We start from the raw sequence: 12,119 nt of genomic DNA on the forward strand, positions 1-12,119 counted from the left end.
CAGTGATTTAAGTATGTTCTAGCTGCTTGCATTTTCATGCATTTATTTCATGTTTCCCCACCCAAACCATAAGCTCATTGAAGGCAAGGATCGAGATTTATGTCCGTGTCTACAGTTCCCATCTCCTAGTAGTTCCCTGTACACGGGAATCCTCCTTAAATAGTGGATTCAGAAGAGAGGCAGTTTAAAAAGCATTCGTTTGTCACAGAGGGCGAGAATGGTCTGTTTTGTTCATTTTAAGAGTCTTCACAAGGTAGATTACTGCAGGATGGACGTCAGGAGTTCAAATTCTAGCCATGATGATTGTTCTTACCTTGAGATACGGTTCCGGACAGAGTCGTACGCTGCTTGTAGAGGGTTGTTACTGTTAAGAACAGGTGTGAAGATGCGACCCTTCAATGGGGACATTGGTTATGATTTACTTGATTAGGAGGCATATTACCGGACAAGCCATCCGTAGGCAAGGAGTGTGCAAAACTCCGAGATTTTGTGCGTAAGTGACTCCCTTGAATCCCACAGGATGTTTTCCTTAGAAGGGGTAACCATCATGGCTCTTTGTACCTCAGGTTCTGTCAGAGATTATGTAGCTCCTAGTGTCACTGGTTTTTGGTCCTAAGGGTACCTCCTCAAAGGCGGAGTTTCCTTTCTCAGGTAAGAGAGTGGCCCAGCCAAAATTTCCAAAGAGGCCAGCTTTGTTTGGTGTCCTTGTAACTCTCTATCCATACAATTTCTCATCTTCTGGTGCCCTTCTCTCTTCCCCTTTGCTTTCACACCATTCTCCCCCAGCCCAGTAATACATGTCAAATGTTGTATGTTTACACACAACACACACACGCACACGCACACACATATATTGTATGCATATATAGGTATATATACATATAAAGTATATATGATATGTGTATAATATATGTGTATATATTAATGTGTATAATATATGTATAGAATTCTTGTATATAATATATGTGTATATTTTATACATGTATATGTACGCACATATAATACATATATGCATGTGCACATACATATATAATACATATATACACATCTAATACGTATATATACATATATAAAATTATATACGTATATATCTTAGCTTTTCTGCTTCCCAGTCAAACTATTCCATTCACTCAGTGCTTATGCTCACATTTAAGAGGTGAGTGGTCCGATTAAACAAATTCATACTAGTGTAACAAAGACTGTTACTCTCTTATTCTTTTTGCAGATGTCTCAGTTTTGTTTACAAACAAAAAAGTTCCTTTTTAGGACAGAGTGATTGTTCTATTGAATTGCTATCTGTAGATATTCAAACACCACCAAAGAATAAATGGAATAAATTTAAATGGGCTCAGGGAAGGTAATTATAATACTCCTGCATTTGTCAAATAGTTTTTAGGTCTCAGGGGCAGCATAAGCACCCAATATCCCTTATCTTCTTTAATCCCCTCAACTCTGTAAGGTGAACATCACTTTGTGTACTTGGCCCGAGAAGAAACTGCAACCCCCGCAATTAACTAATTTGCCCCAAATCCCGCAGCCAGTGAAGAGCAGAACTGGGCTCTGAACCTACAGTCTTGGCTGCAGAGTCCATGGCCTCTATCCGTCTTGTGATGCCAGACTTGGGAGAGTAAAGTTCCTTCTTGGTACAGTGAGTTGGGCGTTTTCTCTGTGTCTCTCTTCTGGCCTCTGTACCTCATTCCAGTAGACTCTTACGTGGTTCTTTCGTGACAGCCTCCATGACTGTTGGAAGGGGTGGTTAGAGCATTCAGTTGTTGGGGAGTTGGTAGCAGTCATTCAGTATAATTGTGCTGTAATTTGGGAACTGTCATTTAATTAGGCCTTCTTGTCCTGGTATAATTGCATTTTAGAGAAATCAGTCACAGTATGGTTGCAATACCGGCAATAAGCTAGTGAATCCGGGAGTACAGAGACTGAGGAACAGCTGTGGTGATTCTACCTTGTAAATGGTGGGAGAGAATGACCCTGGAGGTGTTAGACTCATGTATTAAACTGTCCTTGAGAAATCTCATCGGTGCAAGTTGGAGCATCTGATCCGTCTCTGGTGTGAGGCTGGGTTCTGGTGCGGGATAGATTAACTTAGGCACGTGGCTCCGGTCTCACACGATGCACTTAAATTGAAGAGAAGGAGGACACTGTCTTACAAAGGACTTCCGTTGGCCAGGTGCCCTACTGGTGTGTAACACCTGAGAAATTAATTGTTCAACTAGGACTGGTATTTCGTCATGATTTTATCCCTGGGGGTAAATGGCTGTAACTTAGCCCCGGATGAGGGTCTAAAGAGAAGGAGGCAGCTGGTGATGGAAACGTCTGGCAGTTAGCAGGGTCTCACCTTGCCTTGTCCATGTATGTGCCGTCCCTAGGTATTCAACAAGCATTTGAGTGCCTGCTTGTGAATAGCACTCCGCCAGGTTTTAGTCCATACACACGTGCTAATGTGGAGCCCGAGCAAAGGTTTGAATTACTGAAGCATTTAATTGGCCCGATGGCTCGTATTGCCATCCTAACTTTTCAGCTACACATCTAGCACAAGAGCAAAATGGTCCAGCGGTGTTATCTGATTCTGATTAGAGAGATGTCTGAAGCATTCCTGCTGACGGTGACAAGGGCCCCCCAGCAGGGGGTTTTCACCCATCACTGCCCATGGGTTGCCCTTCTCTACCTCATCCTCCACCCTTTCTGGCTTGCCCATCTCTGCTTATCCTGTGGCAATTTTGTATCAGTAGTCAAATCTCAGCTAACAAGAGTGATAGCTAATATAACCAATGAAAGCTCGTAGACGGAGGAAGATAATGGGTTTCTGAACCGATTGATTTGTCATCACACCTAGCTGCATGTCTGTGCATTAGACAGACTGCTAAGCAGAAAGATTCAGGAGACGCGGTGGCATTAACCCATTTGTGTGTGTGTGTGTGTGCACGTGTGTGCACGTGTGTACACCATATGCCACCATGATTGCTCGTTCACTCTCATCAGAAGTTTCTTACGAAAGTCACGGGGAATGGACACCATTAACTTTACTATTATTAATGGGAACCCCTTATTTACATTTCTCTTTGGGATTAAGACAGTTCGTTTATTCAAATGGTAGTTTAGGAATTGAACCTTCTTTAAGACACTCATCATGTGTTGACATAAAGCACCAGGTGACTTTAGAAAAGCTTTCGTAGAATTTCTAAATGTTCTAAAATTCCTTTTTTTTTTTTAAAGAAAAAAATGTCATCTTTACTGCCATCGACTATTGCAGGGAAGGCCCAGCCTTAAATTTCTGAAAACAGTGGCATTTAAACCAAACATATAGTAAACTGGTAAAGGGGGCTTTTTCACTGCCAGTTTCCTTTTAGATTTCAAATGCAAACATTTGAAAGTCAAGTATGGTAATTTGGTTCCAAGGGAAAGCTGTTTAAAATAACGCAGCTGTAATGCTCTGCCCTCCTGCAGGGGTCGCTGTCTGCTCGAGAGGGTATGGGAAGGGAATACGTGTTCCTCTAGAGCAACTTTTTAAAAAAATATATCATAGTAGACCGTCTGTTCCAAGAACCAAACAATATTTATACATAAAATTGGGGTGCATAAATTGAACTCATTGTAAAACACAAGGTCCGTCTGATGCCCTGCATCAGAGACGTTGTTCACTTAACCTCAGAGAGCTTATGACTTCCCCAGGCTCAAGGGTGTGTTCAGGTAAAACTTGGCTTGTCAGGAGTTCCGTGAATAGCTCATTGGAAGGAATAGAGTCGTCCTGCCGCTGTGCCCACTGCACATTTTATAGGCATGTTTGACCATTTTTATGAGTCACGGTATCTACCGCATGTGGTAATTTTATTGGCATCTATAATTTTAACTTTAGTGTTAATTTTGGCAACACAGAGAACAAAAACAGGCACGCTTTCATCCCGAGGAGCAAAGCTGAGCAAGACTTTGAATGAGAAAGAGTAAATGATGAAGCCTTTATTACAAGGGAAAAGATTAATAGCCAATATATTTTGCTATTCTTTTTAAAATTAAAGCCTACTTTTTTTCCACATTGGATTGATTATTAAAATAGTTTCCCCGGCAAGATGGAAACAGACCTACACATGAGTACTATATTCTGCTTTTATGCCAGAATCCTGCTGCATTGACATAGAATCACAGAATCATTGAGAGCCTGAAGGAATCTTTGACGTCATTTCCCTTCTCAGATGAGGAAACAGCGCAGAGTGGTAATTGTGTTCTGCTGGGAGAGACTGGGCGCTTAGCAAAATACCTCCTGAATGCCTTTGTATGTGGGGAATTTGCCGATTAGAAATTAGTACAGTCGCAGAACCGCGCTTGGAAGTAGGCTGCTTTGACTCATGAACTTGATTGGAGTCGAAGGTAACTCTTCAATCCAGAGTACAGATTAAATTGGCATTTACAAGGAAGAGTTGTGTTTAAAAATAAACAGGAAAACAGGGTAATTTAAACATAATGCTGGTGCTTGAAAAAAATGGGTTATTTGAAGAAGGTTAAGATAGAAGATGGGCTTCGGGGTATTTTCAGTGTTGTAGTTTATTATCATGTAGTTCACCTGGAAGAACTATGGCTGTCTGTTGTTTGTTTGTTTGTTTGTTTTTTAACGTGTATTTATTTTTGAGGGGGGGGAGGGGCAGAGAGAGAGGGAGACACAGAGTCTGAAACAGGCTCCAGGCTCTGAGCTGTCAGCACAGAGCCCGACGCGGGGCTCGAACCCACGGACAGCAAGATCATGACCTGAGCCGAAGTCGGTCGCTCAACCGACTGAGCCACCCAGGCGCCCCAATGGCTGTCCTTTTCTTACGGTCGTGTGAAGATGGGGACTTTAAGATGGAAGGAAATGGTATGCTTGCTCTTCTAGTTAGGTATCTTTTGGAAAGCTGCAGTTATCATCTGGGAAGAGATGGGTATAAATTGTCATGCAAGTCGTGTCTTCCTAGGCTCTGTGTTGCCCTCCCTCATATGCAGAGACTGAGGAGTCCGGAGAACCCAGATTAATGACTGAAAAAAAAAAAGGCATTTATAAAGAACAGAGCTTTATTACAGTACTTTTTTTTTTTTTTTTTTTTTGGCACACAAATAGAACCAAGATAGGAACCACTTTGCAAGGCGAGTGCCTAAAGGTATTGAATATATAACAGGCTCTCAAATATATTTCTTGAAAGGATGAATTATGTGAGCGAGCATTTTTTTTTTTTTAAATAATTCCAGCTAAAGGAACTGGCCAGAAGTTGGAAGGGAAAATAGAGAGGGGGGTTTCAACAGTAAAATCGCACGCTTGGGGTACAGATATCACTGAGGTGGAAATGACTAGCTGTAGATACTGAGGGACGAAGAAAGTCAGCATGGGCGTGATTTCTACCTGTCGTGCCGGATGCCCCTTGTCAACTGCCTGGGCAGTTGTTCCAGTTGCCGGTTTGTTTCCCACGGTGGCACAGAACTGATTTTCTGACACCAACATGTCACGTGATTCCTCCGTATAAACACACGCAGAGGTTCCCCATCAGCATCAAGAATTGGACCGAAGCCTCTGGTCAGGCAGGACCTGGCTCCCGTTTTTCTTGCTAGCCTGCTCCAGCTGTGCCCAGGTGTGCCCCGCTCCCCGGGGAAGGGGGGTGCTGCCCCACACCTGCTATCCCGCCTCTGCCGGGCTCCCCACCTTCTCCCCGTGACCCTGGGCGGGCGGTCTCCTCTGTCCTCATGCTTCTCAGCTGACCAGTACCTTAAATGAAAGCGGCGTCCAAATGTTCACTGAGGCATCGAGCTTTAATGTCGAATGCTCTTAAAAGCAAAGAGGTTTGCTTACAATGGGAATATTTTCATGTCTTCTCGGAGTTGCAGTTTATTTACCAGGAACTTACGGAATGCTTCCTCTGTCCAAGGCACCGTGCTTGGTCTTATCCGAATTATTTTGGATTTGACAAATGTCCCCTGAGGATTGTACTTAAATGGATGTTTGTAAGAAGGTAAAAGCTGAAGTGAAACCTACTTACCCCTTCTTTTTGGAACAACAGGACAGAATTGTGGTCCAGAAAGAATTTGCTAGTCTGCAAAGGAGCCATGAGTTGTCTTTATTGAATGCGTACAGAACTAATTCTGACAATAGAAAAATCCATCCCATAAATTATAGGCAAGTAACAATTCATAGTTTATACACAGTGTGGTAGTTTCTGTAGATTATGGTGACCCACAAGATTTTGGCAGTATTTACGTTCCCTTGTTTTCTTCTTTGACTGTAAATGTGGTCCAGTTGTTGGAAGAATTTTCTAGTATTTTAATTAAGAGTGATTAGCTGGCTCATTAAGCAGGTCTTTATATAAAAGAGCCATAGAAAATCATGGTAAACTTGAATGATGTGTTGTATTGATACCTATGATTCCTTTAATACAGATCTTAAATGTGTGTCCTAAACCTCACTTAATATATAATTACTTTCCTGTGGTAACTGCTGTGTTTGGGTGCTCTGTTGTTGATGAAATTAATAAAGGGAGTCTTAGAAATTGCACGGTTAAGTATTATTCGGTCTCTTGTTATTTTGTTTGAAATTATTTAGCAAGATACAAGAGGGAAGTCGCAATCCTTTAAATACCCTGAGAAATTCCTAGGATTACAGTGTTATCAATGGCCATTTATTCATTCATTCATTCATTCATTCAACAAACACTTACTGGGTGTGTGATGTATTCTCTGCATTATTCTAGGCATCAGAAATCTAGTAGGAACGTAGCATTCAGATGTTGTTCTTTTACGGAGCTCTTAGTCAAGTGGGCGAGACAGACAGTGAACACACAGACACACGCACACACACTCAGACAGTGAAGAGAGTAGCTTGCTGAGATTCTGGTACCGGTTCAGGTGTGCGTGTGGGTTTTCCACATCACCAAGCAGTTCTCCAACACAAGCGGACTGTCCTACAGTTCAGCTGATTTCTGATATCATCTTCCTGGAGATAGCATCAGATCCCACAGGTTTTACCTGAATTCTTTGGGATTTGGCAGATGTTCCCTGAGGACTATGCTTAAATGGATGTTTGTAAGAAAATAAAGCCCGAGTAAAACCTGTTTACCCCTTCGTTTTAGAACAATATGAATTATGGCGGCTCAGAAACAATGTGTTCGCCCACAAAGTATCTGTGAGTTTGCTCACTCCTGTAAGATTGCCCCCCTTCCAAGCCGACCAAAAGCCCAAATTGTCACCTGTGCTTCTGACTGACCGGCTATAAATTGGTTTCCATGAGTCCTCCTTGGATTCAGTTAACTTGCTCATAGAACTCAGGGAAACACTTTATTTATTAGAGTGCTGGTTTATTATCCAAGGATACAACTCAGAAGAGCTGATGGGACGAAGTGCAGGGAAGGGGCTCGGACCTTCCATGACCCTCCCTGAGCACACCCCTCTTCCCCAAATACCCACGTGTTCACCAGCGTGGAAGTTCTCTGGACCCCATCCTTTGGGTTTTCAATGGAGGCTTCGTTACGGAAACGTAATTAAATCATTGGCCATTGGCCACTGATTCAACCTGCAGCCCCTCTCCCCTCCCTGCAGGCTGGCGGTAGGACTGCAAGTTCCATCTCTAGTCACAGTTAGTCTCCCGGCCACCAGCTCCTCCCCTCCCCCTTCCCTCCGGTCTGTCCCTAGTTTCAGGTCAAAAAGCCACCTGATTAACATAACAAAAGACACCTTATCTCTCTCCTCACCTAGGAAATTCCCCCTGGTTTTAGGAGCTCTGTGCAAGAAATGGGGATAAAGACCAAATATGCATTTACTCTAAATCACATATCAGACTCGGGTAACAGGAGAGAGTCTCTCTTGTAGCGTTGGGACAGCAGTACATCGGGTGGTCAGGACAGGGCTCCCTGAGGAGGTCCCGCCTTAAGCTGAGACCCAAAGGAGGAGAAGCCAGTCCAGCAAAGGCCTGTGCAGGGAGCATCCCAGAAGCTCAACACACGCAGAGGCCCCAGTGCAGAAAAAGCTTGTGATCAGAGAACAGAGGAGGTTGTGAGCGTGGCAGAGGGAGAGGGTGGGGAACTGGGAGGGTGACCGTCCCAGAGGTGGGTGGACAGGCCCAGACCCTGACCCTGCCACTGCAGGCCTGGTGAAGGGATCCCTCTCTGGGGCGCTGTGCGCAGTCACTACAGGACGTTCTGCAGGGCGGGGGCATGTTTTCTGTTTTTCTAAGACCTGGCTGTCCTGTGAGGAAAGCAGTGTCAGGTCAGAGGGAAAAGTGACAGTCATCCAAGCCATCCCAATGGGTCAAGGGAGAGCATGGTGCTTTGGAGGACAGGTAGCACTGGACATAGAGCAGAGGAGCCCATCTAGGGAGCACCTGAGCCCCAGGGTAGACAAGGATTGCCTATGGGCTTGGGGACCTGCAGGGAGTGGAAAATAATTTGTCTTAGTGCAATTTAAAAAATGAGGTGACGAGATAGTCACTTAGAGCCTCCAGATTCCATTCCGTTCTGTACCCGGAGTGAAAAGTTATGGCGCATATATTCAATATTGTCGCAACACTGAGCTTTTTCGAAGCAAATGCAATTCAGACGCACTTGAAGCATGCTGGCCCTTGTAGTTGGCGACGAAGAATGAAAAGAAATTAACTTAGAAGATAGCAGTTCAACTAAACAGATCATTTTAGCTAAAAGCATAAGGACAAGAGTGGCCTGAACTCAAGCGGTCCGTTTGCTAACAGCCCTATCTTTTCTCTGGAGACTGCAAGTTCCCTGTATCCTCTACAAGACTAGAAGGGAGACCTACATTCAAAAAACAAAGATCATATTTAGTGGTTTTGTATCCCTGGTCTTCTGAGAAGCCCTTAATCGTGATAGGCAAGGTTCAGAAGGTGTTCAGCTCCCAAATGGATTCCGGGTCGGAAGGTGCCGGAATCTGCACTGATCTCCCCCGTGGCCCGCTGACCCCAGATGCCTTAGCCAACTGAGCAAGAACCTAGCCTCAGTGCCCCAGCCTCTCCTGCAGGAGGCTGAGGGAGAGAGAAGGACTTCCAGAAGAGATCTTTCCGGAGGCTGTGGCTGAGCTACAGGGGCCGCTGTGGGGAGGGGGGATTTGAACGGGAAGAGCTCCAGACTCCCACCTCCCCTGCACCTCACCACCACCACCGGTTCATCTATTACGCCTGAGCCTTTAGAATTAATTTGGTTTGAACAGAGGGTACGGTAGGTTTTAAGAAGATATATACTGACGGTGCCTGGGTGGCTCAGTTAAGTGTCAGACTCTTGGTTTCAGCTCAGGTCACGATCTCAAGGTTCGTGAGTTCGAGCCCTGCGTCGGGCTCTGTGCTGACAGTGCGGAGCTTGCTTGGGATTCTCTCTCTCTCTCTCTCTCTCTCTTTTTCTCTTCCTCTCTCTCCCCCTCCCCCCTCAAAATAAATAAACTTAAAAATATATGTGCTGTTCTAGGCAGTCGCACACTTGCCTACTGAGATGGTCCCAGCCCTCATTTTTGAGCCACCAGTATGAATTGAGCTTTAGCAGCCAGCAAGTGATGCTCATGCCCCCAGTGGCAGCCAAAATTCCACGTTCTCACTTCCACCCACTGCTACCCCACCGAATGTTTGCAGGAGGCCTGTCTTCGTGATTCTTCTCTTTCTGTTCCATTGGCCCCCAAAGCTCATGTATTCTGGTCAGTTCTGCCTTCTGCTGTTCTCTCCTTCTGGGCCTGGGTACTCCCCACTCGCTTCGACCACTCTTCTCCGCCCTGTCTTGGAGAGCACGGAGCCACGGCAGCCACTGACTGGAGCCCCGAACTGAGCTGGGCTTGGTGGGAGGGGTGGGGCCTCCAGGCTTTGACTCTGGCTTCCCGCTGCCTCATCCCTGCACCTGTTAGGCTTAACCCCCCTCTGGGGGTTTTCATTCCCGGGCCCCGTTGCCTGGTTCCATCCATCAACCCTCTTCCCATCTGGTCCATCCAAGCACGTTCAGGTTCTTTCTCGAAGGGCCTCTGGGTTCCCAGCAAACCAGGAATCGCGGCTGGGCACAGCTTTGAGTGCCCGACAGTGAGGAGCCGGCCCACCCCAGAGGGTCCTGACACGCTCCCAGGAGGGCACTGCCCAGTGCCACAGGCTGACCCGAGCCTGGGTTCTGGCCAGCATCTGGGAGTTTATTACATGGGGGAAATCAGGCCCAGGAAACAAAAAAGGAGAGATTATGTAAATGCGTGTGGGAAGTCAGCTCAGAAGCTCCCAGATCCTCTGCTGCTAACTTTACCCTCTTTCTGTGGGGCCCTTTTGCACGAGACACCCTACCGAGCCCCAGGTGGCACCCAGGTGGCACCTTCAGGCTTTCCTGCTCTTCCAGCCTCTCCCTCCGCTGGGGCCCCAGCCCCACCCCAGAGATCTTGCCGGGGAATCCTAGGAATCCTCGGAACATAACTTGAAACGCACCACACTGCGACACAAGGACCGCAGAAGTGAAGACAGAGCCTCACGGTGCACGTTGATGCGCTTCACGAACCGTCGTCAGCCCCTCGCGGCTGGGTCTTCAGCCTGTCCTCCGCCACCGATTCTTCCTGTTGCAGACACGGGCAGGAGGCCACAGGGTCCCTTGCGGATGGTGATCTGCGTTCTCCTGCTCCCTCCAGTCCATCCGGCTTCTGAAAGTCACATCTGACTTGGTCGTTCCCGAAATTCCTTCCGTGGCTCACCCTCCCTCACAGGGTGAAGGCCTCGCGTGCTCAGCTGTCCCCGCGTGGTGGCCCCGTGCCCTTCCCCACTCCTCCCCGGAAAGCGGCTGCTTGCAAGTCCTTCCCCCCCCACACCTCCCAGTCCCCAGGCACACTCCCGCTTCAGCACCTGATTCAGGCTGCACATCCTCGGGGAAACCTCTCACTTCCAGCTTCTAAGCACCCCCTCCCCTCACCCCCCACCCCCGCCCCCGGTGCTGCTGCACCACCGCCCTGTCCCCTCTGTCCCAGAGTCTGTCATTCAGCCTTCTGGGGAGAACGGTGGACTTGGGTCTAGTCGCCTGTCTCCTCCCCTTACTCCTTGAGAGCAGAGATGATCTGGGGAGGGGAGCTCACTCCCTCTCCCAAGGAAATCCCAAGCCCCCAGCAGATGGCTGACACGTGAAGAGCCACTCAACATTTGAATGAATGAATCCTCACGTTTCCCCAAGTGCATTTGTCGAGATGGGAATGGCAGTTCTTAAATAAACCGGCTCCGAGTTAATAAGAACAGAGCTCATTTTTCAGCCTCGTGTCGTACGCCCTTCAGCTGTAAGTCTGTTGAAAGGAGATCTCAGGTTTTAGAGGCAGGTTCTGTTTGCCGAGGCCATTGGAGCTTCCACTGCTCGGGAGGCATCCTTCCACCTGAGGGGCATCCGCTGTGTGGCCGTAACAAGCTTCAGCGTTCGGAGTTGATCGTCCTCATGATACAGGGAACCAGGAAGGGTCATGGTGTGCGCGTGTGTATGTGTGTGTGTGCGCACGCGTGCATGTGACAAAAGGCTGGGTCTTTTAATGAACTGCTTCCTTGCAAATTGTCTTTCTGCAGGTGATGTGTCACCAATCAGCATGTCTCCCATCAGTCAATCTCAGTTCATTCCACTCGGGGAAATCCTTTGCTTGGCCATCTCAGCAATGAACTCCGCGAGAAAACCTGTCACCCAGGAAGCACTGATGGAGCATCTGACCACGTGTTTCCCAGGTAATGGGAAGAGAATGTAGCACTTTCCAAACAGACATGTGTGCTGGTCGCTCTGGGACCTCATGTGGACCGTGGTGCCTCTCATTGAAATGTAATAGAAAAAAGAATGTTTTGCCAAAACTGGCCAGAAACGTTCCTTAGGGCTGTAATTAGAAATCAAATCATCTCTGTTACTTCAAAACTAACGTGCCGTCTCCAGGTGATAGTGTAATGCTCTTTTTAAGGGGCACTGAGAAGAAGAAATACAGTCAGGATGCGTGAAGAATTCTGGCAAAACCCACCAAGGTTCTAGTCAACTTCAATATAACCTTTATTTTTTAAAAAAATTTTAGTGTTTATTTATTTTTGAGAGAGAGAGAGAGACAGAGACAGAGCATGAGCAGGGGAGGGGCAGAGAGAGAGGGAGACCCAGAATGCGAAGAAGCAGGCTCCGGCTGAGCCGAAGTCG

General features: G+C 46.8%; 1 protein-coding gene across 12 annotated transcripts in view; it reads left to right on the forward strand.

Annotated features, from left to right (window-relative positions):
* Positions 1-12,119, forward strand: part of STOX2 (storkhead box 2) — a 110,042-nt gene that overhangs the window by 81,881 nt on the left and 16,042 nt on the right. For 11 of the 12 annotated variants that reach the window (XM_042982944.1, XM_042982949.1, XM_042982950.1 and 8 more), the window contains one exon: positions 11,519-11,671. In XM_042982944.1, the coding sequence (XP_042838878.1) occupies positions 11,519-11,671 (153 nt within the window). Of the gene's footprint in view, positions 1-4,069; positions 4,224-11,518; positions 11,672-12,119 lie in introns of those variants that run through there. The other variant, XM_042982954.1, reaches the window with a different exon arrangement.

This window comes from Panthera tigris, chromosome B1 (assembly GCF_018350195.1).
Source record: "Panthera tigris isolate Pti1 chromosome B1, P.tigris_Pti1_mat1.1, whole genome shotgun sequence".
Classification (NCBI taxonomy): domain Eukaryota; kingdom Metazoa; phylum Chordata; class Mammalia; order Carnivora; family Felidae; genus Panthera; species Panthera tigris.